Source organism: Megalops cyprinoides, chromosome 6, assembly GCF_013368585.1.
Source record: "Megalops cyprinoides isolate fMegCyp1 chromosome 6, fMegCyp1.pri, whole genome shotgun sequence".
In the NCBI taxonomy this organism is placed as follows: domain Eukaryota; kingdom Metazoa; phylum Chordata; class Actinopteri; order Elopiformes; family Megalopidae; genus Megalops; species Megalops cyprinoides.
In genome coordinates, this window is record NC_050588.1 from 19,911,383 (window position 1) to 19,938,231 (window position 26,849).

The 26,849-nt window shown below is 44.0% G+C and overlaps 3 protein-coding genes and 1 long non-coding RNA gene across 7 annotated transcripts in view; 2 read left to right on the top strand and 2 right to left on the bottom strand.

The window, feature by feature from the left end:
• LOC118778736 (death-inducer obliterator 1-like) overlaps positions 1-8,331 on the top strand; it is a 28,924-nt gene extending 20,593 nt beyond the window's left edge. For all 4 annotated transcript variants that reach the window (XM_036530392.1, XM_036530395.1, XM_036530394.1 and 1 more), the window contains exons 12-17: positions 556-736; positions 862-1,342; positions 1,560-1,713; positions 2,062-2,151; positions 2,305-2,500; positions 4,801-8,331. In XM_036530392.1, coding sequence (XP_036386285.1) covers positions 556-736; positions 862-1,342; positions 1,560-1,713; positions 2,062-2,151; positions 2,305-2,500; positions 4,801-8,318 — 4,620 coding nt within the window. In that variant the 3' untranslated portion in view covers positions 8,319-8,331. The remainder of the gene's footprint in view (positions 1-555; positions 737-861; positions 1,343-1,559; positions 1,714-2,061; positions 2,152-2,304; positions 2,501-4,800) is intronic.
• A 2,007-nt stretch (positions 8,332-10,338) lies between these two features.
• LOC118779762 (transcription factor-like 5 protein) lies at positions 10,339-13,843 on the top strand. Its single transcript, XM_036531994.1, has 5 exons — positions 10,339-11,589; positions 11,912-12,089; positions 12,187-12,352; positions 12,635-12,842; positions 13,257-13,843. Exons 1-5 carry the CDS (start codon positions 10,889-10,891, stop codon positions 13,576-13,578), a joined length of 1,575 nt encoding a protein of 524 aa, XP_036387887.1. The 5' UTR covers positions 10,339-10,888; the 3' UTR covers positions 13,579-13,843.
• Positions 13,844-17,940: 4,097 nt separating this feature from the next.
• On the bottom strand, positions 17,941-22,077 carry LOC118779457 (opioid growth factor receptor-like). The gene is made up of 5 exons (XM_036531581.1): positions 22,021-22,077; positions 21,779-21,857; positions 21,394-21,460; positions 21,143-21,291; positions 17,941-20,692 (listed from the first exon to the last, which is right to left on the bottom strand). The coding sequence occupies exons 1-5, from the start codon at positions 22,067-22,069 to the stop codon at positions 18,532-18,534; spliced, it is 2,505 nt and encodes an 834-aa protein (XP_036387474.1). The 5' UTR covers positions 22,070-22,077; the 3' UTR covers positions 17,941-18,531.
• Positions 22,078-22,634: 557 nt separating this feature from the next.
• Positions 22,635-24,098, bottom strand: LOC118779458. Its single transcript, XR_005005034.1, has 3 exons — positions 23,884-24,098; positions 23,075-23,134; positions 22,635-22,699 (listed from the first exon to the last, which is right to left on the bottom strand). It is a non-coding gene; the product is annotated as an uncharacterized LOC118779458 (long non-coding RNA).
• Between the last annotated feature and the right edge of the window lie 2,751 nt (positions 24,099-26,849).

Below are 26,849 nucleotides of genomic sequence, written 5' to 3' on the forward strand. Positions count from 1 at the left end.
TAATGCTTTTTCTTCAGAGGGCGTATTCCCACCATGTACCCCAGATTCCTTATCTGTTGAACTCTGCGCTGTGTCCAGAACTTTCCCTTATGCACTATTTATAGACTCCACTGTGTACTGTCTCTTTGGCCTTGCTCTTGAGTTCTGCCTATTATAACTTCCCTAAGAATAGCACAGGACAGGTCACCAGCCCAACCCATGAGAGTCTGCAATGGAAGAAAACACGAAGGTTACTGTAGAGAAGTTGCAGTTGACAACCAAGCAGGCACTCATAGGTTAGGTTGTGTTGTATAGCGTCCTTTTCCTCCTTACTACTATCGCTAATACTGTCGCTCCCTGCTTACTGCTTCGCCCTGCCAGGGGTGTTAGTTCTATAGGTTCATCAGCTCCTAAATTCACCTACACATCCATTAGTTTGAAATGAATTGTATGTTGAGGCCGTGTTAGGTGATGTCCTCTTTGTCGTTAGAATGATGATGATGATGATGATGAGATGTGAATGGGTGATGTGACTCTGTGGTGTTTTTTTTTTTTTGTTTTCTTTTCTTTTTGTAGGATCAGGAAGAGTCCCGACCATCTCCTGCCCCTGCCCCCACCCCTGCGACCACTCCTGCAATGAAGGCCAGTCAGATCAGTGTGACGAGCCCAGTCCCTGACATCTTCAGCAGTATGCTCAAGGACACCACTGCCGAGCACAGAGCTCACCTGTTTGACCTCAACTGCAAGATCTGCACGGGTAAGCAGAACCTCCTCGTACCTCTCTGCTGCCTGATGTGGATATTTGGTCACCTGTATGGACTCTCACCTGCATGTTGTGTTGGATCTGCTGTACATGCTTGTTCCCATGTTTCACCACTTCAGGCCAGAAGTCTGCTGATGATGAACCTGTGCCAAAGAAGCCGAAACTATCTGCATCTGCTGCCACCAAGAAAGCAGAACCCAAGGTTAAGCAGGACCCACGGCCGGCCAAGGCAGGCGCTTCCTCAACTGAGGGGACTCCAGCCGCCCCACCTGGGGGCGAGACGCCCGTCAGCGAATCTCCTGCATCCCCAGAGGACACCAGCATGGTGGCCACCTCGTCCCAATCCTGCGCCCCTGTCACAATCCCTGCAGTTTCCTCTGTCTCCATCACGCGCCGGGACCCGCGGACTGCTGGCTACCGCCCCCCTGTGACGGTCACCCCAGCCCCACCAGCCACCTCCAGCACCTCTGAGCCATCTGTGACGGAGACCAAGGTTGCCCTACCCCCACCCCCGCCCCCTCCTCCCTCTGCTCCCAAGTCCATCCTGCTGAAACCTGCCTCCTCGCCTGACACACGATTCTTCAGCACATCTGGAACCAGGTGCCCGATTTCCCACAGTGCCAAATAGAATAAACAACAAATGGTTTATGCGCGTCTTGGGAGCCCAAGTAGCTTTTGGGCATTTTGTGCATCGTTTTAAGTTGCGTTGGGGATGGAAAAGGAGATCCCAGTATCAGAGGCGTTAGTGCACTGATGTAAGTGAGATTGGAGTGAATGTGCTGTTGCTAACATGGCCCTGCCCTGCTTTGTGTTTCAGCGTGGCGGAATCACGCTCCCCTCAAGACAGTGAGACAGCCATGTTCCTCTCTGGCCAGGAGATGATGTGGAAGGGCTTCATCAACATGCACACCGTGGCCAAGTTTGTCACAAAGGCCTACCTGGTGTCTGGGTCCTTTGAACACCTGAAGGAGGTGAGGCCTAGTTCACAATGGCACTGTGGTTGATGAGGTGAATCTTATGAGGTTTTACTTCACAGATGGGGCGGCCAGCCTTGAATCCTGCTACGTGGCTCAATGGCAAATGATCTGTTAAGCACTGTAAATGACTGCTGTTAGCTCTTCTCAACAGAAAGAATCAAAATGACAATTTAAAAAAAATTCATCCCAGATAAATGTTTACAGGCTTTTTAGTACAAACTGCTGTGAAGCTAATACAGAACAGAACTGAATGTGTATGAGCTGGTTTGGGTACAGCAGAGGGCTTGAAGTGGAATATGGGAGATCTGGTAGATGGGGTGATAATGTATTTGTCCTTTTCAGGATCTGCCGGATACCATTCACATTGGCGGCCGAATCTCCCCGCACACGGTGTGGGACTACGTGGGGAAGCTCAAGACGTCTCTGTCAAAGGTGAGCAGCAAAGCCAATTTCACAGTCTGCATCAGAGCCACTCAGGGGGTTGAAGAATTCTGACTGGAGGACAGTTCTTATGTTGATTTGAGTTTGTAACATGTAGTCATAATTTTTTTTTTTCTCCCTGTCTCGTTGCTTTGTCCGTGTTAGGAGCTGTGCCTGATCCGCTTCCACCCGGCGACGGAGGAGGAGGAGGTGGCCTACATCTCTCTCTTCTCTTATTTCAGCAGCCGGCGACGCTTTGGCGTGGTCGCCAACAACAACAGGCGCATTAAAGACCTCTATCTCATCCCGCTGAGCGCCAAGGATCCGCTGCCCTCCAAACTGTTACCCTTCGATGGGCCAGGTAAGCTTTGGGAATCTGCAGGGTGGCGGGATGATGCCGCTGCACCCCCTCTGTCACCCCCTCTCCCCAGACCTTGGGGTTCATTTCTAACAGGTCTGCATCACAGTAGAAGCACGTAAAACTTCTCCCATCACTTCATAAAGCCCCCTGGCCTTTCGGTCAAGAGGAAGCGCATTCATATTTATCCCTCTGACAGGAGTTCTGCGTGAGGCTGGTAGGTATATAAAGTGTACATCAGGCCGGTGCCCTGCCTTAATGAGAGCTTGTTTCAAAAATGACGTGATATGTTCTGTTCCCTGTATAGGGGTGCTTGCACGTTCCCTGAACATCTCACGGAATTGGCGTTGTTTGTTTTGTTTGTTTCCCTTATGGCTGTTGTATTCTCTTGTGAAATGCCTTGTATGACCAGTCTTTCTTAAATAAAGGATGTTGTGCATCTCAGGTTGGTGCAGTGTTAGATATGTCAGTCTCCCACAGTGTCCTAGGTCTCCCTTTCGTGCTTTTTAAACATATTGTGTGAAAACAATGGGGTTGGGGGGAAGCTTTGTACAGACATCCACAACAGTGCACCCATGTTTGCTTGAATTTGCACTCTGTGCACAAATTAGACTGAAACTCACATTCAACATATGGCTGGAGAGCTTCAGCATTTCAACACCTTTCTGATCAGAGCATGATCAGAGCTGTGGAGATGTTCACAGTGCTCTTTGAGAGGGGAAGACCCCTGTGATGGCAGATGGGGAGACCGTGGTAAGTGTTTAGTGTCATAAAAGGGGCACGCTACATGTGTCTTCATGCGTGTCGGTGCGCATGGGACTGCTCCAGCGGAGGATGGAGAAGCTGTGGAAATGGGCGAGCTTTCCATGTTCCTGTCTGTGGATATGGTGGGTGAATGCAGTGGAAGGAACCCTCCACCACACATCCCTCGACTGGCTGGAGTCACTATTACAGCAAAGACATTACACATGACTGGAGTACATACTTGCCCACAAATAAATGAAGGCTCTTTCAGGCAATGGGAGTTTTTGAATTCTTTTTATTTATTTGAGGGTACCTCTAGCAAATGGGGTTCATCTGAATAATCCAATTATAGCATGTAAAAATACTGCTCTAGTTCTAATACAGTTATGCAACAAATCCTATGAGTAATGAGAGCAGAGACCTACTCAACACGTGCTAAATGTCATGGGAGTAATATTGCTCTTTTGGTACTCCTTTTGGCATGTCATTTGTACAAATTTTATGCACAATTTCTTTTTAGAAGACAGTGAAGTTCAAGCAGTCACCCACAAGTCGTATTGTCTGGGTTTCAAATTAAGGTGTCCTGCATCCTGTCCAGCCAGAGCACTGGAAATCTCGTACACTTTCTGCTGACTGAATATTTTCAATGAGGGTGTGATTGAGCTGCCAGCTGCTTCAAGCACCGAACAACACAGCTTGAAGACACTAGCCAGGGACTATTGTAGCAGTGAAGTGGACATTGGAGTTTTTGAGGGACATCAGTATTTCAGGATGCAAACCATGCATACATTTGCATGAACTCAAATGGAGATTGAGTATTGAGTATCATGTATGTTACTCAGATTCAGAGCTGAGTGCATCAGATGATGAATATTTGAATTTGATGAAATTTGTACAGTACTTTTTTATCCATATTTAAAGATGGTCAGTTTTCTCTGGTATTCTTGTAACGTATATATGTGTAATCATGCATTCATCGCATGTCTTTAACCAAAAGAACAAACATGAAACTGAGTGAACTTATCCTGGAGAAACTAGTGGAATAATATTTATTTACAGATGTGTATTTTTTTTTAAAGAAAGCAGCTATATATACAGTTTTCAAAAGACCCATACAATGGAAATATGTGGTTCAATTACTACTTACGTAGTATATACTGAGTTTATTCAAATGACCTGAAGAAATTTGTACTTAAAAGGCAGTATTAGGCAGAGTTTTTTGTGTAACCCTTGTGTACATGCACCTTTTTGATGTTGAAACTGCAGAGATGTTGAAACCTTTGTTGGACAAACGTGGCACATGAATTCACCGTTTCTCTGAACTGATATTTTTAAAAATTGTGTTTATTTACTGGTGTTTTTGGTAATTCATCCAGAATGTAAAATCATGAATTTATCTGTTATTATGACTTTACCTGACTGTTGATATCACACGTACTTTGAAACAAGCTCTCATCTCACAGACTTATCTAGTATACATTAGTCTGTCTTACATTTCATAACTAGTTCTCCTGAGTAGCCTAAAAAAATATGTATTTTTGTCATGTTTGTTTTTGCAGGTCTGGAGCCAGCACGGCCAAATCTTCTCCTCGGATTGGTGATTTGCCAGAAAGAGAAAAAGCGCTCCGCAGCCCCCCAGGAGGGTGACGAGAAACGAGCTAAGCTGCAGGCGCGAGAAGCCGACGACACAGGCCTTCCCAAACCTCTTTCCCTTCCCAGGCCTGATGTCAAGCAGGAGAAGGCCCACCTGTACAATCCAGAGGCTGCCATGAGCACTACCCCACCAGGCTCCCCACCCCCTCTGGGCTCCTCTGAACCCTCCACAGGTTCCCTCGTGACCCCCTCTGTGCTGTCTCTTGTGTCCTCCATGAAGACTCCTGCTGCCGGTAGCGCAGGCAAGGACTCTCCATCCTCTTCCACCTCGGTCCCCACCTCCTCTGCCACTCCCCTTCAGACCATCCTGAAGACACTCTTTGGCAAGAAAAAGCAGGACTCTGATGCGTCGCTCTCCCCATCGGAGCACGGCTCATCTGAGACCACAGCACCCCCAGTACAGTTGCTTGACCCTATTGTCCAGCAGTTTGGTCAGATTTCCAAGGAGAAGGCGATGGAAGAGGATGAAGATGACAGACCATACGACCCTGAAGAAGAATACGATCCAGCTATGGGCTATGGAGAGGAGGCACCCATTAGCACGAGAAAAGCATTTGAGGCTGGTAAACCATCTGAGGCTGCTGACGCCACCACGAATGCGGACGTTGATGACGTAGCCTACGACCCGGAAGATGAAACCATCTTTGAGGAAGTGAAAGTTGGCGTTGGTGGCAGTGAAGCAAAAGCCAAAGCATCATCTGAGAACGAGGGTGGAGCTTCCACACTGACTGAACAGCAGAGGATGCTTGATGAGCTGAACAAGCAAATAGAAGAGCAGAAACGTCAGTTGGAAGAGCAGGAGGAGTCCATTCGTCAACAGAGAGCAGCTGTAGGGGTTTCAATAGCAGATGCATTATTAGTCCCTCCTACAAAATCATTATTGGCTAACAGCCAATTGCTACAGTTGGGCAAAAAGGTTGAAGAACTGGTGGGTAAGACCCCAGCTGCTCCAGTGATTAACCAGAGAAGAGATCCAAGGCAGAGCAGGGACCCGCGGCAGGCAGCAGCTAATCGACGGCTCACAACTGACTCTGTGGAAAAAGAAGACACCACTGCAGGAGCCAGTGGTGAGGACACAGCAGCACCACCACAGCCAGACGTCATACAACCAGCCCCTGTCCAGCCAGCAACAGAGACACAGACTGAGACAGTCCCCTTCCTGGATACAGAGAGCACAGAAGTGTCTATTCCTCTGTTAGGGGAGACAATAGAACCTGAAATGGAAGAAGACACTTTTACTGAGCCAGCAGAGAAAGCTAACAAAGATTCTACCAAGGCTGAGATCGAAAGCAACCCTTACACGGCCTGGCCGAATTCCGCCAGCATTCTAAAAGCCAAGGAGCTTTCTGATCGGGAGCAGCCGCTGGAACCACCTGTGGCCGACCCAGCCCCGGCCCAAACTCCATATTATGGCGCACACGGGAACAGCAATGCTTCGCTTCCTTCAACTCTTCCTAGAATTCCCCAGGACACAACACAGGGCAACACCTACCCGCCGGATTCTCAGCCTCCTCTTGTGCCGCACATGGGAATGTCGAACCCAGATTATGCCACCCCTCAGGACATACCACCTCCTTTCCAGCCCCCGCTTGGGCCTCCACCCATGCAGGGAATGCCCCCTATCCAGACTCCTCCTGCTCTGCAAGGTGAGAGTGACCAGTCCCAATACAGAGATCCGTCCCACTTTGGGCCACCTGCTCCTTACCCACCCTATCAGAATCAATGGGGAGCACCTCAGCAACAGTTTGATGCCCCTCGAGGGCCCCCGCCTCAACCCATGATGGGACCAAGGGCTCCCCCTCCGTTCCAGCCTATGGGTCAAAGGGGCCCTCCGCCTCAGATGTTTGATGGTCCCATGGCTTCCATGCCCCCCCAGCACATGGGCCAGAGAGGCCCACCTCCTGGACAGTTCATGGAGGGTCATGGCCCCCCACCCCCGACTTTTGATGGACAGAATGGTTCACTCCAGCCAAGGTTCAATGGACCCCCACCTCCGTTTAATTTTTCTGGGCCTCGAGGTCCCCCTCCACCTTTTGCTGGACCACCCCCTGGTCATTTTGATAACAGAGCACCTCCACCATCACACTTTCCTGGACCAAGAGTGCCCCCACCTCCCCATCAGTTTGGAGACCATGGGCCTCAGAAGCCCTTATTGGACACACCTAGAGGGCCTGATGACCAGCAGTATGACAGCAGTAGCGGGTCCTATCAGCCGGGGATGGAGCAACACCAAGGGCAGACGCCACCACACATGTACAGAGAAAACCAGCCACCATCGCAGGCTCCTCCCTACAGGGCTCCACCCCACAATCAGTTTGATGGACGGAGAGGTGGTGGCGAAATGGGGCCGCAACGTTTCACCCCTCCCAATCAGTTTGGAGGACCAAGGGGGCCACCCCCGCACCCTCACAATCAGAGGGTGCCTTCACCTCCACATCGAGGGTCCTTTGAAGATCAGCGAGGCCCTCACCCTCCAGACTTCCCAAGACAGAGAGGGCCTCCTCCATCGCACTTTGGGGGCCCACGGGCCCACCTGCCCCCCACTCACTTCTCAGAGAGTGGGGGAGGGCAGCCACGGTTCCATTTTGATAGTCATCCACCGGAGGGAAGACCACTGCGGCACTCTGGTCCTCTGCTCCCCACACCCCCCGAGGGTCCCATTCCAATCCCAAGCCGCATGGGACATAGCCCCGACTCCCACCGTGAAGACCACTGGAGGCATGGCCCTGACATGAGGAGGAGAGGCAGTGCCAGGGACGATTCTGATCCGCGCAACAGTGGGGACAGGCCTGGCAGGTTTGAGGCAGGACACCGAGACAGGGAGGGCGGTCAGGGTCCGTCACGTCTGTCTGAGGAAAGGCAGAGAGAAGTGTCCGAGGACAGGAGGAGGGAGAGGGACAGCAGCAGGCCGTGGGACAAGAATGCCGGCAAACGCTGGAGCAGAGAGCGAGACCGGGAGAGAGACCGTGAGAGGGACCGTAGCAGGGGGAGGGAAGTGGACCGGCACAGAGAAGGAGACGGGGACAAGAGGAGGGACAGGGACCGAGAGAGAGACCGTGAAAGGGACCGTGGCAGGGATCGAGACTCGGACCGTAGAGACCACGACCGTGACCGTGCTAGGAACAGAGACAGAGACCGGGACCGTGATAGGGACCGGGATCGCGACAGAGACCGAGACAACAGGGACAGAAGACGTGATCGGTCAAGAAGCAGGGATAGAGACCGTGGAAAAGACCGGGACCGTGGGAGAGAGAGGGACCGGGACAGAGAGAGGGACAGAGACCGGGACAGAGAGAGGGACCGGGACCGAAGGGAGAGGAGTAAGAGCAAAGAAAAGGGGAAAGAAAACAAATCAGAACCCCCAAAGGAGAGTGAGAAATCTTCAGAGACTGAGACAGCAGCCAACAAGAACACAGCATCCTAATTTTCTGACATAAATGGACATTATGCTACAGTCTTCAAATGGACTTTATCTTTGTCTGACTAAAATACAATGTTTTGAACTAACCTCTGTATCAATACATGGAAATAGACTCTTTTAGGAACGGTTTTCTACATCTGTATAAAAAAAGTCTTTAGATAGGTCCATAGGTATTGCTGTAGTGTGTCTAAGATTTTTTGTATTACATTTTTTCCTTCATATTTTATCCTTTTATCACCTTTTGAAGTAACTGATTATGAAGTCATTTGAATTCAATATCTGTGTCAAAGTGGACTTAGTGATGCCTTGTCACAAACCACTTTATGAAATCTGTGAAATCCAACATTTATGTATCACTGAGAATGTACCTACTGCCTGTTGAAATACTTTTTTTAAAATGATACAGAATCACTTGCATAGCGCATTGCATTGAACACAAGGACAGAACACTTTCCTTGGAGGAAATGTAAATATTTATGTATATGTGTATATATAGGTATGTTTTTTATCACATTTTTCTAAGTAGACAAATAAGCCATATAGTTTGAATGGATACATGTGGGTACTGAACAAATACCTTGGAGGTCTCAGTTTGCGGTCTATTACGTGCTTGTATGTTGAACAGTTTTAGTTCAGGAAGGTATAATATGGCCAAACATTGGCAGTTGTTTTTGAAGCCTGTCCTGATTTGCTTAACCAATTAAACCTCCTTTATGTCAGTATACATTTTCTTGTTTTTTTAAATCCATAATTAATTCAGTGTCATTTCATTGACATATTAGAGGAGTAGAACCTTGGTTCACGTGGTCACAATTCTAAGGTACAAATGTGCACCGAATAAAATCACACGAGCAACAATAACTGGAGAAAACGACGGCACATTTTATTGGGAAAAACGTGCATGTTTTAGACTTATGAATGTTCTCCTTACTTGAAATTTAGAGGCAGTTGTCTCCAAAACAAACCTGAGGCTAAAACAGAGTGTGAAAATTAAATGTATATAGTCAGTTGTTTTCAACTCGTTCTCACTCATACGTAGTTTGGATTCTGTGTCCCCATATGACGAACAAACGTGTGAAAGTAATTTTAAAACGTATTCTGCAGATTAAGTTGTAAATTGTGCAGCCACCTCAGTTTTTTTTAGAAGCCAGGATAAACGCACAAAAATATCTTGCAGGAAATATTTAATAGTCCGATGACCTACGAAAAGAAACATTAACGCACGACCAGAAAAGAAAATGTTATAGGCTAGTGGAAGCAACATTGTTACGATGTGTGTGTGTGTGTGTGTGTGTATATATATATATATATATATATATATATATATATATATATATATATATATACTATGAAAAGTGGTGTCTGATTAAGCAGAATTTGATATGATGCAAATATTAAAATTACATCTCCCTTTATGGTAGGGCAACTATAGATTGCGAACTGGCTCTAAGTGTGAATGTACAATATAAAGACTCAAGCTATGTAGACCTAATAAGGTGTATTCCTTTGGAGGCATAGTGTTCAACCGCATATCCGTACATTCCTAACTAACTACCAACACTGTAACATTACACATTATACACACAAACATAAGGAGCCCACCAATGCGCAAATGGCTCTCAGAAAAACATAAACGTATTATTAGCCTAAACCTTATGCAACATTTTCATCACGCCACGTGAGAATGGTATTAGAGTTATGAGGTATAAGAGTTACAGACATGTAGCCGCGCTGGCTTTGATACACAATTATTACTACTGTGCTGTTAAACTGAAGAGTCGAAATTTATTGGCAGTACTCGCTGCTCCCTCCCCTTTCTATCGCGACACGATGACGTCAGAATACTGGGAGACTGGTGACAGTTGGTGAATTTTGTGGAGAAGAAATCAAATTTGTGCCTAAAAAGGGAGGCTTGACAGCTTGATTCGTACATTTATTTTTAACAATCATTGTTCTTTTGGAAAGATGCCTTTGTTATCTTTATAAATGTTTTTTTTTCTTCTGTCAGAAATGTGAAGACGCTAATGGTACGATTTGTCTAAAATCTTAATCAGCTGGCTAATTTAACGTCACTAAGGGCTTTTGGTAAACGGTGAACGTGAACGGTGAAGTCTTTACGACAAACTAACACACTATCAAGCTGTTTCATTGATAAGCCCGCATTTGTTGTGAGAAAGTTGCTGTTTTTTCATCAAGCTGTCATCCCAAAGTTGTGATTTTCCGCCGCGATCGGACTTCTCTGGAGAATGATCCGCGAGGCTTCTTTTTGTAAGAGCGCGAAAGGCTGAAGACGCGAGACTGACCGACCGTGAAGGGAGAGACTAAACATAAGTAACTATAATAAATGAATAGCTGTTAAGACAGCCATATAGCCAAGTGAATTTAACTAACATTACCTGTGTTCATTTATATTTGTATAACTACCAAGTAGTTACCAAGCTAACTAGCCAGGCGCATTATTTAGTTACTGCAAGTGCCGCTATCTTGCCATTTAGCTCACCTTAGTTATAACGTTATCGTTAAGAAAGCATAATTTAAACTAAACAATTAGCCAAGTCCTTGGTCAGCTAGCTATGTCAGTAACCTGTAAAATCGAGCCCGGGTCGTCTCCGGCAGACGTTTACTCGACAATCCCAGTGGAAGTGACCGTAAGTCACGAATGCACCGTGTCAAGTGCCCCGTGCAGCGAAGGGATGGCCCTGAACTCCGTGTCTGAGCTGAACCTGGTGGAGATGACCGAGGTCGAGTACACGCATCTCCAACACATCATCTACTCGCAAATGGAGGCGCAAAACGCGGAGCAGGAAGGAAGCGGCAAGTTAAACTCCGGCTACCCGGCGAGCAGCCCGCCGGCCGTTCAGACGGTGTACCCGAGCTGCGACCCGCACGGCGAAGCGGAATACGCCGCCAGAACGCCCAGCCCCACAGTGGGGCAGGCGAACACCCCGACCTCGGAGTCGCAGTACCTCTCGGCGAGCTCGGACCAGCAGGGCGACTTCCAGGAGATTAAGATGATTCTGATGAACGAGAGCGTCCACCTGCCGGAGCGGACGCCGACCACTTGCGGCGAGGTCCCGGGTTCTGTGTTAGCTAAAGTGAGAAGCGCGATGGAAGCCGGGGAGCACAGAGCGGGTGCGGGCGACGGCAGAAGCGCACCGCTGGACGCGAGACCCAACCCCGCCGCTCGAGTGCGCCTGGAGAAGAGGTTTAACTGCAGCCCCTGCGACGTCTCCAGGCTCCCTGACCCTCATGAGCAATCTGCAGCTCTGAGCAAGTAAGACTTAACACTTGCTAGCTAGCTTTGATGTATTTGATTTAGCTTGTTAGCTTCTTAAGATCTTAGCCACTGTCGACGAGATAGACAATAAGTATTTGTATATAACGTTAAAAGCCAGCTATATTACTAGGTAGGTAACCAGTTAGTGTGGAACGCGGTAGCATCCGTGAACGCGCCCTACGCCAACTTAAAAAACGTCGATTAACAACTTTTCAGCAGGATACAGCAAGTTGGAATATATAGCTAGCAAGCACATCTGAGCTTAACTCGTCATAGTGTGTAGCAGGCTCACTATCAGGTGTGTTTGTCGTTATTTCAGCGTTTTGTCTAAACTTCATCATCCCACGGAGTTACTTGGAGTCGCGATGCAGTCTCAGCCGGGCAAATGCTTGAAGGTGGGCCGCACTAAACCGACGTCTTCACGGCCGCTGGAGTTTCCATACCCGGTGTTCAGCAGGAACATGTGCAACTCCATGGTCAGTGTTCCTCAAGCACAGGTAGGAACAGAGTGACAGCGAATTCTTGAAAAAAAAAATGAGCCAGCCGTTGTTCGACTATTCACTGAGCTTTGTTCTATAAATGGACTTTCGATAGGGTATTGGATCCATCTCCCACATGCTGGAATCTGCCAAGCACCAGGACCTGATCATTCCCAGGAACTTCAGCTTCAGTTACCAACAGGATACTGCCCCCACAAAGGCAGCCCTTCGCAATCAGAGCAAACAAGTCATTGAACCTGAAGTCTGGATAAAGATGGAAGGTCAGAAGTAGACACTTTTTATTCAATGTGTGCTTCTCAATTTGCAGTTTCATTTCTAAACATGTTAGAGTTATAATGATGACATGTTCCGCATCTGAGAATCTTCTTGCAAGGGCAGAAGAATAGATAAATAAATTAATGACTTATGGTTGCTGTTTGTTGAAAAAATAAACTTTCCCTGACTCAAAGTGTCTAACCTTACTAGTCAGTCATCTGTGCAAATATGGCAATTCCATTGCTGTGAGGGATGATACTCATTGATTGATTTGTCCCCCACTGAAGAGGAGGACCTGCGGAAGCCAGCGCCCCCTAGGCGTGGCCGGGGTAGGCGGCGACAGGCGTGTCCTGAGCGCCCCGCTCTCAACGACATCCAGAATGCAACTGCAGGGCAGGGCGCTGGCAGCAGCTGCAAGATCAGCCTGAAGACCGGGGACACGGGGGAGAATTCACAGAGGAGAGAGAGGCACAACATCATGGAGCGTGATCGCAGGTGCCAGCTTCCTCTCTCTCTGTCACACACATACACTTTCTCTAATGCATTCACACACACACACACACACACACACAGTCACATACAGACCGACGTGAACTCACTCGCACATTTGTACTGTGTGTGCATATATATTCTAACTCACATATAGGCTCTTGTTTTTCCATACACACACACACACACTCGCTCTAACACATACACATACATACACTCTCTCAAACATATACGCTCTGTTATATAAATATGTGCACATCTCTGTTGTCCTCTGAAGGGATCATATTAAGGGGGCAGGCCAAGGCACCAGTTGCTAGGTGTAAGGTCAAAGGACAAAACTGAAAAAGTCTTAGGAGGGTAGAAGCTTGTGATGTCATAGTAGCGGGGCCTCAGCCCATGTTTTGCCTTTTTTTTCTACAGGCGTAGGATTCGCATCTGCTGTGATGAGCTGAACATGCTGGTGCCGTTCTGCAACAGGGATACAGACAAGGCCACGACCCTGCAGTGGACCACTGCCTTCCTCAAATACATCAAGGAGATCCACGGGGACAGCCTGAAAATGGTCTGCACTGCCCATGCTACTAACCCTGACCTCCATGATCATCATGACCTCAATCCACTCACAGTAATTTTTCTCACCTTCAGAAAAAAAACCAATCAACAGAACATTCAGTCTAACTGCTATGGGGCTATATTCTTAGATTTGTGTAACCAAGACTGTATTCACACATACTTCAGTTAGCTCAAAAGCAGAATCTACCTACAGCACTGCCTCTTGTAGCTAGCATGTCCACACACACATTTTATTGTAAGGGTGAGGACACTGCCCGCTCACCTGTATTTACTCTTTTCCACTATGTTTGCATGTGAAATGAGCAAAAGAACATTGTGTGAAAATACAAAAATACAACAGTTCCTGAAATCAGGTTTTCAAGGTAAAGGAAAAAGTGCAGTAGAGTTTAGATTGTCTGCCCCTCCTCCCCACTGTAGAGTTATTGCCTGGCTTTGCATAACCAGAACGCCCTTCTCTTTCAGGAGTTCCAGAACGCTTTCTGTGGCAAGACAGGGAAGCGGATCAAGCTTGCTCACATGGGTGACCAGTTCTCCATGCACAGAGAGTCTGCAAACCTGCCAGACACCTCACCTGCTGAGCTGAAATAGGTCACTCTTTGACTAAATATTACATTACTACATCATATTTATTTTCTATTTCACCTTGAGGAAAAATGGGTATTAAGGACCACTTTGTATTGTGGTTAAGTCCTCAGAAGCGTATTTTTCTGCACAAGATATAAGCGCCAACACTGAAATGCAGAATGATTACCTACGGGCCCATTTGCCAGTCTTGTTCTGGGTGCCTTCTCCGTCATAAGCTCTCAAGTGTGCTGCAGCCATTCTGTTTTCCACTAATGACCATAAACACGATTATTTTTAAGACTGTTAGATATTCCTGAGTTCAGTTTGGCAGACCAGTCTTTTTATCTCATGAGTAAACGGTGAAGATGCTCTCTGGAATGTGTTTGGGGTATAAGTAATTTAGCCCAACCCGTGAAAGTCAGGTTGGAGACTGGATTGAGCAGCAACCATGCAGTCAATGTTACAATTTCGTTATTGTTCATTTTATTTTGGGCTAATTTTTCACTGAGACTAAATGACTGAGTTGTTCTCATGGGTTACTCACCTGAAATGGTCACATTTCTAAAATGCATACTGCAAGATTGTGTAAAAAAAAAAAAAGACCAAGAAGAAGGATATTTCATTCTGGGGAAAAAATGAATTCGTATAAAATCATCCATTGATACTGCCATTTCTCAATATTATTGGAAACAAACTTTATTTTTCCTAATTTCAGTTCAACTTATATACATGCAAACCTCATGAATATACTCATCTATGTGTAAGCAAAAGTGAGCATACTAAGCAATTAGTTATTTATTTTGATATTTAATTTATTTTACAGTAATATATTGCCGGGGGTTTTCAAAAAGTTGTATATAGTGGTTATTATATATCTTAACAAGGTTAATTTGTCATTCAGTTTAAAATAGTTAAGTGTTTAATTAGACCTCGTAATGTGAATCTTATTTTAAATCTAATCGTTATTTGCATTTAAAATAATGCAGCCCACATTCATCGGGCATTTTTCCTAGGCGACAGTACATTTCAAAGTTTTGCAATCACATTAAAGGTTTATTAAAATCTTGGATATAGTTAACAGTTGTAAATATTATGTTCTACTTGGTGTTTATGATCTGAGATTGCTGCATTTAAATGAGCAACATTACAGTACAAGTTTTTCACTGACATAACTGAGTTCAAATGTCTGTGACTTGTATCTTCCTGTTTACAATAAAAATTCCCTGTTCCACTGAAATGTTGACATGTAATTTCAGTTTATGGATTTAAAGAAGAACTCAAAGAAGGATTTTCTTTCCATTGCTTAAAGGACATCCGCCTGGGCCAGGAGGTCCCATGTCTCCTTGAAGACCGACAGCACAAAACTATGTGTTATTAAAGCTCATCCCCTCACACAGCCCCCTCATTCCATTCACTCTGCATTCTCTAACAGTGTTAACCAGCACTGTAAATGTAGGGATGAGACACGTTTATCCTCGCCTCCCAGCTGTCTGTCAGGGCTGCCTAGTTCAGCCAGCTTTTGACTGAAATTTGTGTGCTTAGCAGCGTGTGAATCACACACTGCTTTCAGTTGCTTGGCTTGCGTACACTGTCTTGTTTAAGAAGTACAGGTGTCACTAGACAAGTCTGACCTACAGCTGGTAACAGGATAATATGCTGAAAATCAAGACAAAGCAGCCCTGTATATAAAGCACATCAGCGAGATGTCCACCGTTTGTGAACAGGAGCTAGAAGTAACTGTTATTTGCCTAAGGTCAGTCGCACAAAAGGAACAAAAGATAATGCAAACTGATAATGTTCGGAGTACTTTTCTTGCAATCCCATCAGTTGTCATCAGTTGCAGAGATGAGACTCATCAGACATGCATTAAAATACCAGCAGTGTCCCATTAATATTTTTCATTGCCGTTATGCAATCAATGGCAGTGCAGTGTATGTGTAGTTTTGGGAAGTGAGGAGACTTGTGATCATGGAAGTAGTCATTTGATCTTTTTTGTTATGGTGGGTTTAAACAGTAGTTCATTCTGCCACCAGGGGGCAGTGATGACAGTTTGCATGGCAGCAGAGGGGAGATGGAGGCCCATGAGCTTATACTTGGGGAGGCTAAATATGTACCTTTAAATGCTAATGGTTAGGAATGTGTTTTTGATCATTATCTATGATTAATACATATTTTTTTCTTTTATAATAACATTTGTTATAATCTCATAACCATCTTATTTATGATCTAAATGATTCCATGTTACCCAATCTCCAGAAGTGACTCCGTAAAGTACAGAAAAGTAAAGGTTACCACATTAACATACAGTCAACTAAGAGAGGAATCAGCTGCAGGTAGATTGTCCTTACCTAAATTTACACTGTTGTAAACTGCAAAGCACATTCAGATCCAAAAACAGATTTGAACTCACAAACCTCTGCTAATGTACTCTCCTGGTGTGACCCCCAGGTGCATTTTGGGAAGGTGTGTGGTTATGGAATGAGAAAAATGTGTCAGCACAATAGTGCCATGGCAACTGCTTTTAATTTCCTCATTCCTACTGTACTCTGTCAAAGTGAGATAATATTCCTTAATGGACATCTTCTGAAGGTAGTTTCAACACAGTACCAAGGATTAATCTATTGTTTTTAAAATTCTTTTTTTACTTGTTTTTGTCATTTTCTTCATTTTGTTTGAACTGCTGAAAGGAAAGGTACACCAGCAAAACCCAGTTAGAAGTTTAAAGTGATTTAATATGATAATTAATAGTTAATATGATATAAAAAGGCAATATACAAGTAAAGGATTAAAAGAAGTAAAAGGATTGACTGGCACCTGATGCCCTGTGCTGCCCCCCCCCCCCCCCCCCCCCCACACACACACACACACATAATCTTTGCACATGGGACAATAACTGTTCTCTAGCCATCTGGTCAGGATTTGCACCATGTAGTTATCATTGTTTTGCATATTGTACAACAATAACTGTTTTTCTACTGCACTTCATACTGTATAATAGCAATAACCTTACCCTTGTTTATTCTTCATACTATATAATAACAACAACCTTACCCTTGTTTATTCTTGTTTCATAATTCATTTTATACTATGTATATAATCATAGCACAAGCATGATAAATTCTCCATCTCACTATTCTCATTTATTTATTATATGACAGCTACAGAAGTACTGCACAACACATAATTGCACAAACTTCTTTCTTTTTGTTGTATTTTATACCTCTCTATTTATTTTATTCGATTTATTCTTTTGTTGTTTTTGATGTGTGCCGGACGGTGCAGTTGTGACACTCAAATTTCCTTCGGGATTAATAAAGTATTTCTTATTCTTATTCTTATTCTTATTTACCATTCTGTCACCTTCATCATCCCAGGATACTGACAATTGTATCTGCAGCACTTAAAAGCCCCATCCCCTCAGTTACTAGAGTTAATTTCATGTATTCCACATAAGATTAAAGACATCAGCATCCACCGCTGGGTCAGTCCAGCATCCAGCACAGGGCCAGACTCTCTCCCTCAATAAAAGGACTCCGATGAGGAACCACAAGCAACAGCATTACAGAATCATCCTGACAGCACTTCCTCCCTGCACTAGGTCTGAAACTTTCAACACACTTCAATATTACACACAAAAATACCCAGACTATTTTCACTTTGGGATTGTCTCATGTGTTTAATGCAATTAAGGAAGAAAACATACATACACAAGCACACAACTGAAACCGGCAGGAATACAGTGCTTAAAATTATAGGGGAAAAGGAACATGTTCTCTCAGTCAGTCATGCAAATAGAAAAGATCAAACTTGACATTTAATGCAGATAGGAAATAAATTGTCAGTAGAGGTAATGGACATTGACTGTCTGGTTACATATTTCTGTAACACACAATGACATGAGAAATCAAACTCAAGACAGAACTTAGTTGATGTATGGAAAAAGGGATACATAGTAATGCTGGTGAAACTTCATGTATATACAGGAAGCAGAAGTGAGTTCCAGACTTGGCATGTGATTCCCTGGATGTGCATTTTTATATTTGAATATTCTATGGCTTCTAAGATCACATATTCTGATTACTGCAGCCTTCTTTATACCTTTCTCCATTACATGACAAATACAACCCCCACCATGCACAATAAATGTCTGCTTTCTAAATTCCCTCTCTCAAATATTCAAATATTGATCCTAATAATCTATTAGTAAGCTATTAGTTAAACTCTACCAAAACTCTCTCAAATCCCAGCCAGTTACTGAAGCATATAACAATGATATATTCAAATGACACATCAACAGCAGCACAGTATTTTCACATTTGATGTTTTCTTCCTGAGATTTTTCTCGATTTGAGACAAACAGACCATAAACTTTGGCTGCACAGACCCTGTTAATAATAAGGCGTGATGAGGTCTAGACTGCAATGTGCTTCATTGTTCAGCTTCCGTAACAAATGTAGGAAAATTCCTCTGGAGTGGAATTGTCTTCAGCTCTGTGATGAGTCCACTCTCAGGTCTGTTATCGATGTCCTCCATGAGGACCTCTTCTGTCTATGACTTGTCAATACTCCATCTGTGACTCTGTATTGTCTGAGTAAGTATCCATTGGCTCTTCTTGATCTTGGTCTTGGTCACCAGTCTTCTCCTTCCCATCCTCCCTCGCTGTTAAATCTGAGTTCTCACAGATCATACACTCTGGACTTGCATCCCTGTTATTGCCTTGCATGCTTAGTGCTTCCCCTATCTGTCCACCACTACCTTGATCACTTTGACTAGCCCAAAGCTTCTCAGATTGATCACCCATCTGATTGTCTGTAGGGCCATCTTCATGTCTGTGACTCTCTTCTGCTCTCCCTTCAAATCTGTCACTCTCTTCTGCTCTCCTTTCAGATCTATGACTCTCTTCTGTACTTCCTACAGATCTGCCTCTTTCTGGTGCTCCACCCTGAACTATGTGAGTCCCTTCTGCTCCATCTTTATGTTTGTGACTCTCTTCTGTTCCACCTTTACAACTCTGACTATCTACAGCTCCACCTTCAGATCCATGACATTCTTCTGTTCTAACATCATGTTTATGACTTTCTTCTGCTCCAGCTCCCAGTCTCTGAGTCACTACTATTCCATCTTCAGGTCTCTGACTGTATGCAGTTCCATCTTCAGGTCTCTCTTCTGCTCCACGTTTGGGACTGTGGCCTTCAAGCTTGTGAATAACCTCAATTTCATCTTTGAATCTGTGAATGTTTGCAGCTCCACCCTCAGGTCTGTAACCCTTTTCCATTCCGCCTACAGGTCTGTGACCTTCTTCTAAACAACCTTCAGTTCTGTAATGACTCTTTTCTTTTTCATCTTCAGGCATGGGAACCTCTTTTTTTCCATCTTTATGTGTGTGAATCTCTGCAGGTTCATGACTCCCTTTTGCTTCTTCCTTAGGTCTTTGACGCTCTTCCACTCCACTTCCATGAGGCTGACTCTCTGCTGCTCCACTTTTAGCCGTGTGACTCTCTTCCTTTTCACCTTCAAGTCTGTCGCTCTCTGACATTACACCCGTGAGTCTATGTCTCTCTGCATTTTCACTTGTGAGTGGTTGAGTCGCTGCAGTTTCATCTTCAGTTCTGTGGCTTCCCTCAATGCAACATTCAGTTCTGTGACTCTTTTCTTCTCCACCCTCACGTATGTGACTCTCTGCAGTTCCACCTGTAGCTCTGTGGCTCCCCTCTAACCCACCTTGATGTCTCTGACTGTCTTGCAGTTCACCTTCAGGTATGCAACCCTCTTCCGCTCCACCTTTGGATCTGGGACTCTCTTCCATGTCACCTTTAAATGTTTGGCTCTCTGCGATTACTTCTGTGAATGTATGACTTGGTGCATCTTTAGCTGTGAGAGTGAGACTGTCTGCATCTTCACTTCTGAAAGTGAGAGTCTCTGAATTCTTGTATGGTTGAGTGTCCCTTGGACTAATGGAGCCCCCATCATGTTGAGCTGGATTGTTGCTACCAGAGGCCCCTGCCTTCGCTTCATCTGGGTGGCTAGGTATCTCACCTTCTGGACCCCTTGCCATTTCTTCTTTTCCTTCCTTTTTTAGCTTTTCCCGTACTGCTTCCTGCTCTGCTGTTCGTGTGTTTTTTGTGGTGCCACTCCTCTCCATTTCTTGGTTGTTGTGTAGGTCCTTTACAGGTGATGTGCTACCTTGCATTTCTGCTTTGGTCCCCCTGTCTAGTGCATTTTGAGTTGTACCCAATTGTTGTGGTGTTGGATGGAGACTAGTTGGAATATCTTCACTTTCTAAGTTACTTTCAGCCCCTGACTCCTGGGTATTTCCTTTGGATGGACTCTCCTCATTGAGACTACCTGAGCCTGGGCTGCTGGGGTGTTCCATCTCTCTGTTGTTTTGGGGTGACGGATCAACTGAGGACCCAGTTTCTTGCGGTAATTTATTTTCCACTTTCTTAAGCAATCTTTTCTGGATCTTTCGAGGACACCACACAAACTCATCTCTGGGCTGGTAGTGCTTGAAGGCAAACTCGATCAGTTTCCTGCGCTGCTCCTTGTCGCGGACAGCAAACAGGAAGTAGTCCAGCACACTCTGTTTCACTCTGTCCAGGTTCCCATGTACAAGAGTCTCCTCCAAGAAGAACTGCACCAGCGGGGCCTGATAATGACGGAACCCAAGCTCCCCGAGACACTTCAGAATCCGGGTGATTCGTAAGTTGTTGTGTGTGTATCTACAGAAAAAGAGACAAAAGACAAAAAAAAGACATTTACAATGAGAATTTCGTCAGAATTTTGAGAATTTTGCAATGTGTATCATCATTTCATATATCCCCAAAAGGCATGTTTTTGATTAGAGCTAGCCATATAAGGTTTCAAGAGCCACTCAAAGGCTGCAGCAATGGGGAGCCACAGGTGTCTCGCTGATTTTAAGCAACAAAAACACTTTTATGGGTTCAGATCTGCTATTTACTCTCATGGTTAATGGTTTCATAGACTTAACTCTCTAGTCAGCAGCTTCTTTAGACCAGGGGAAAGTAGCAAGGGCAGGTAGTGCTGTTGTTTTTGTTCTGCCTCATCAAATGAGGTCAAATGGATGGTTAGCAAAATAACATGTGATTCTGGATTAATACCCCCATATAATGTCTTTTTTTTTGCGACGGCACATCAGATGTTTGACTGACCGGTTTAGGTTTTCAAATCGCTCCAGCCAAATGTCTGAGCGCTTGACCTCTCCCGTCTCTTTGTTGACAAGGGTAATGCCGTAGAAGTCCAACATCATCTCGTAAGATGTCAGCAGCCTCTGCTTGGCTTCCTCATTGTTACAAAATGCCTGCAAGAACAACAGAGCAGAAAGCACCAGCATATCAGTCTGGCTGTGCTCTTTGCAATGCTGCATGGCATGCTTTTGCATTAACAGCTTGTGCAACCCCACCTGAATCTCCTTCACCGTAAGCTCATGGGCCATGTAGTTGATTCCAGGCTCTTGCAGTGGAAACAACCTAAGACGTGTGAGGTTTGTACAGCTCAGTTAAAAACCAGATGCTATTGGACACCAATAAAGGACAATGTTCGGTCTCACTTTTTACAGTACTTGGCAACTCATGTAATTTACAGTGTTGGATGAGTAACAAATGTAGATATGTAGTTTAGCTTATGTAATGAAACTTATGTTTATTTGGCATCTATTGCTTTTTCTAGTCCTTATCTAAAGTACAACATGCCCCCACCCCATTGCAAAATTCACTTAGAGTTCTAATTCTCATCTTCACTAGAGTCTGCGGCGTAAACAGTGTAAGGGTAAGAAGAACTTGCCTTACCACTGAATATAAGAGTGGACTCTCTCAAGTTTCTCATAGCGTCCTTTCCAGTATTGGTGAAAATCATCAATATACACATCTAGCACAGTCAAAACACATAGAGAAGAAAGACAATTAGCTTGAATAATAACAGTCTACAATCTTCCTAAGACACTTAAAGCAGTCTAATCAGGTAAAGAAAAACAATCTCCTTATGAGGTGACAATCCACTGTAATTACACCATATTTATTAAGGAACATACCATCAGGATTTGAAGGTGTTTTATTAAGGTAGAACTGTAGATTATCCATGTTTTCCACTTCTGTCATATCCTAAAGGAGAGATGCAGAGGAAAAATAGAATTTCTGTGACAAACTGAAGATTTTTACAATTTTTTTGATGTTGCAATAGTTTCTCGGCTAATGAATGAAAGGGGAGAGAAAATAACACATACTTACCAAATATTCATTCTGATACCTGGTCTCATATTTTTTCAGTGAGACACCACTGTTACCCTTTGAAAGCATAAAGCATCATAAGAAATCAATTTATGAATTAATATGGCCTCAATGTGCAGCTTACACATACATGGGGTGGATAGAGAAGTACATCTGTTTAATGAAATAAAAAGTTCTAGATTTACAAAATTCATGTGTGCATCATTCACTTATAAACTACTGCATCAATGTAAGCTTGTCTGCTATGAAAAATATTTGAAATGCACAAAGTGGTCCTTTTAGTACATTTGACATTATCCAACTTGAAAATCTGTTTCTTGAAAGGATTATGACCTTATTCAATCATAAAACTTTGACTATGATCCGATTTGCATGCAAACAAATTATTTGTTTAAATTGTATGATGATGGGCTGGGCTGGCCTTACTGGATACCCATGTCGATAGTTTTGCATGTCCTGGGCAGCCCGAATATTTCTTCCCCCCTGCAAAACAGTTCCACTGAGTGTCTATTATACTATATTAACACATGGACATTCACAGATAATTTGTTCAAATGAGTGAGTCACTGAAAACACGTGACTATTTTGGGATTTTATGCATAAACTCTTCATGTATGCATAAACAGGACAAAAGTCAAAACAAGTCTGTCCATTCTCATGAGTGCTGTCCTAATGAAACATTTACAAATAATCAAATTTCTTATGAATTTACTGTGGAAGGGACAAAACAACAACGCATGTAACCAAATACTGTGGAAGCAAATCTACTTAATCTAACATTGTCTATGGCTGCATCAGCAGGTGAGGTTTTTCTGTGCTTATACGCCTACTATACAAACCAGGAACGGGAAAACTCACTGAATTTCTGTAGCCATAGCGGTATGTGTCCTTGTCAGAAGTTCTGCTGAAAAAATTAAACTGAAAAACAAAGCACAAAACACCAAACAAGCTTTACGATTCAACAGATACTTTGCCAGACATAACGTAGGGCTTAGATCCTTCTTCTATATTGCTGGTTTTATTCTGAAAACAATGAATCGGGTGCTCAGCTGCGGAAGTGGGAGTTCCCTGTTAGTGTGGATTTTCCATTACATTCTGAATGGTCCCGTTCCGCGTGTAACGGCCATTTTTTCTCGGACTTTTGCAGGCTTGCAGTTGATGCGGAGACCTCAATCACGTTTGCCAACTAAGCACTACCAACTGGCTTTGGCATGCGTGCCTTGTAACTCTATCGACCGGATTTCCAGTTTAAAACGGACAAAAGATAAAAGCGCATTGACCTGTTGCGCCTGTGCATAGAAAGCCATTTTAGACGCCTCGATTTTAACCTCTGAAACATTCCTTTTTGTTGTATCGTACCATTTTATGTCGTAGTTACTGTGAGCAGTGTGGAGGGTAAGAAGAGGTGTCATCAACAGGGTATGATGGCCGTACTATGCTTTGATAAGTTATCCTTACAAGTCAGAAAACAACAGACCAGGGTGTGGAAAAGGGGAAGACGTCGACCGAGCATGACTGTGTAATTTTAGATGGAAACTTTCACAGTACAGCACCCAATAGTTCAATCCAAAGAATCTTATCAAACTAGGACAATTTAAAAAGACAATGCAGAGATTATTTAAGAATGTATATACTGTATAAAATAAATAAAAAAAAAAAATACATACGCCGCACACTATTGTTTGATCAGTCGAGCTGTCTTCGTCAGACTCGCTTTCCGCGTCTTCCCAGGTCGAATCATACTGGCAAACGAGATCATCTTCGTCTTCACGCTTATCCGCATAATAGCCAAAGAAATCCATAATGCTCCTGATACAAACTGAGACCAGGCTGACCGTAAAACAAAATAACGTTTGAATCAGGCGAACCACGTTTAAGAACTGAGGACAGACAGTCATGTAGTCTAGTTTCTCTTAAATAGAAACCGAAAGTTCTCCTTCATATTTTACATGTAAGTTATGCTTGGAAATGAAAACGAAACTATTAGGTCAGGGGCAGGAACTGAGCATTTGTCCCGTCATCTGTTGCCAAATTGAAATCCCTTAATAGTCAATAGGCCAGTACATTTTAAAGTGATGTAGCAAGTTACATTCCTGTTAGCTAAATCGGTATCGAACACCTGTGACGGAGATAAGGGATGCACGACTAACTTCGATTTTTGCGATTTATGTTTTTCATGAAAATGTATTTAATTATGTAATAAAAAGCGGTATACCTATGCGGCGTTGTCAGTATGACTTCTTGAAAATGCACCATTGACTAAATCTAGGTATTAGCCTAATATCATGCGTTCTGGGTAAGATTTCGAGTGCCCCCAACTCTCCAGAGTCAGCCCTCCGAAAGTCTTTTTTTGTTGACGGAGGTTGTTAGGGACTGGCCTTGAGGCCATCCAGGGTAAATAAGGTATAACGTTATTTCAGACGTGTTTCCTTCGTCTGAGGAATTTAGTATGAAAAACATATGAGCTGCACATTCAGTTTTACAACTTACTCTGAGCGTGTGAGCTCTCTACTTTCCATTACTGTGCAGTCTGAGGTACTAAAGCACGCATATGTTCGCTATATAACCGATAGATGGCAGTGTGTTACCATTATTTCCCGGATAGAAAAGACACTGAAGCAGGGTTTTTCAGACTTTTTCACTAGATGTTTTGAATTGTCATCTCTTGTTGTGGATTCCACTGTGTGACAGAATGACGTATGTTTAGGTTATTTCTTTCTTTTCTTTATGTATTGCTGTTCATGTGATCTTATTCCATGTGCTTGCACTATTGTCTTTTTATACGAGACAATGTGTACAAATGTACATCCTTTTTTATTTAACTTGAAGTGTGTTTAGATCTATGAATGAAAATGTCAATGGTCTTTGCTGAACTGCACCATATACCTGTCTCCACCTACTGGTTTTTACTTGGTTGGTTGAGTGTAGACTATCTGTGTTTTGAAAGGTAACTCCAGAAAACCGAACCCCCAATGTCTTTGGGGACTGGGAATGGTAGAAAACCAGCACACACCAACATGGTTTACATGTGTACACTGGCTGCATCCTCTGTCCTTCCTCCCTGTTGCCTCCTGCATTGTTCTGTGACATGCTCCCCACCACCATTGTGAAAAGGAAACATCCTGCAGGAAATATCTGCTCAGCTGTCTCCTAGTTGCTGCATTGTCTGTGGGGCTTCCTGTAACCAGCTGTTCCCACCTGTCCACTCACCTGTCTGCCTGTATCCTGTTATCTGGACCCTCTCGGTTAAGCTTGTATGTGACAATGGGCCATACCTCTTACGTCTGTGTCAATGTGAAGAGAGCTAATCAATCAACGAATAAAATCAATCAATCAATCAATCAATCCATCAATCAATCAATCAATCAATCAACCAGTTAAACAAATCAAACTGGCATGGTGCTCATTACAATCAGACAGCAGAGTGCTGCAAAAGGCACTATTTCCAGCCAGAATAATCCTGAAATCCTGGGAAAAGCAGTATCAAAGCAACTCTGTGTATTTTTACACTCTAACAACATTTTGGAAGTTTTTCAGTCTGGGTTTAGACCTCATCATAGTACAGAAACCGCTCTTTTGAAAGTGCTCAACGATCTTCTACTTTCCTGTGACAATGGCTGTATCTCTCTTCTTGTGCTGCTAGACTTAAGTGCAGCCTTTGATACCATTGACCATCATATCCTCCTTGACCGCCTCAAAAACCTAGTTGGCATAAGAGGACAGGCTCTATCTTGGTTTAGGTCCTATCTATCAGAACGATATCAGTTTGTCTTCATTAACAATGAATCTTCCGCTCGTTCCAGAGTAAGGTATGGTATACCTCAAGGATCTGTGCTTGGGCCTCTGCTCTTCTCGTTATACATGTTGCCTCTTGGCAATATCATCCGTAAGCTTCATTAGCTTCCACTGTTACGCGGATAACACTCAGTTATACATATCTGTCAAACCTGATGTCCCTCTGAATATATCAAACATGGAGGCCTACCTAACAGACGTAAAGAATGGGATGGCCCAAAATATTCTCCTCCTTAACTCAGACAAAACTGAAATATTGGTTGCTGGCCAAAATTCAATCAGAAGCAAATTCACTCATTTTACACTAGACCTTGATGGTGTCTCCCTTGCCTCAAGTGCAGCTATCAAAGACCTTGGTGTTGTTATTGATCCTGAGTTTTGAATCTCATATAATTAACACCTCTAGGACAGCCTTCTTTCATTTGAGAAATATAGCCAAAATCAGGAAAATTGTATCAATTAATGATGCTGAAAAGCTAATCCATGCCTTTGTAACATCCAGATTAGACTACTGCAATGCCCTCTTGTCAGGATGTGCAAATGCCTCACTAAAACCCCTTCAGCTGGTACAAAATGCAGCTGCTCGTATCTTAACTAGAGTTAAATGCTTTGAGTACATTACCCCAGTTCTAGCTTCTCTCCATTGGCTATCCATTAAATACTGGATTGATTTTAAAATACTCTTACTCACATGTAAAGCTTTAAATGAGCTTGCCCCTCCCTATCTTAAGGGCCTTCACCCATACCTTCCACAAAGTGCCCTTCGTTCCCAAAATGCCAGGCTTCTCATTGTTCCAAGAGCGGGCAAAACTACTATAGGCGGTAGAGCCTTTTCCTA

Coding starts and splice junctions, on each gene's coding strand:
- LOC118779762 (XM_036531994.1), top strand. CDS start 10,889: ATGTCAGTAACCTGTAAAATCGAGCCCGGGTCGTCTCCGGCAGACGTT. Junction 11,590..11,911: donor CAATCTGCAGCTCTGAGCAA/GTAAGACTTAAC, acceptor TCGTTATTTCAG/CGTTTTGTCTAAACTTCATC. Junction 12,090..12,186: donor TCAGTGTTCCTCAAGCACAG/GTAGGAACAGAG, acceptor GACTTTCGATAG/GGTATTGGATCCATCTCCCA.
- LOC118779457 (XM_036531581.1), bottom strand. CDS start 22,069: ATGGATAATCTACAGTTCTACCTTAATAAAACACCTTCAAATCCTGAT. Junction 21,858..22,020: donor AACACCTTCAAATCCTGATG/GTATGTTCCTTA, acceptor TGACTGTGCTAG/ATGTGTATATTGATGATTTT. Junction 20,693..21,142: donor CGATTTGAAAACCTAAACCG/GTCAGTCAAACA, acceptor CTTTTTCTGTAG/ATACACACACAACAACTTAC.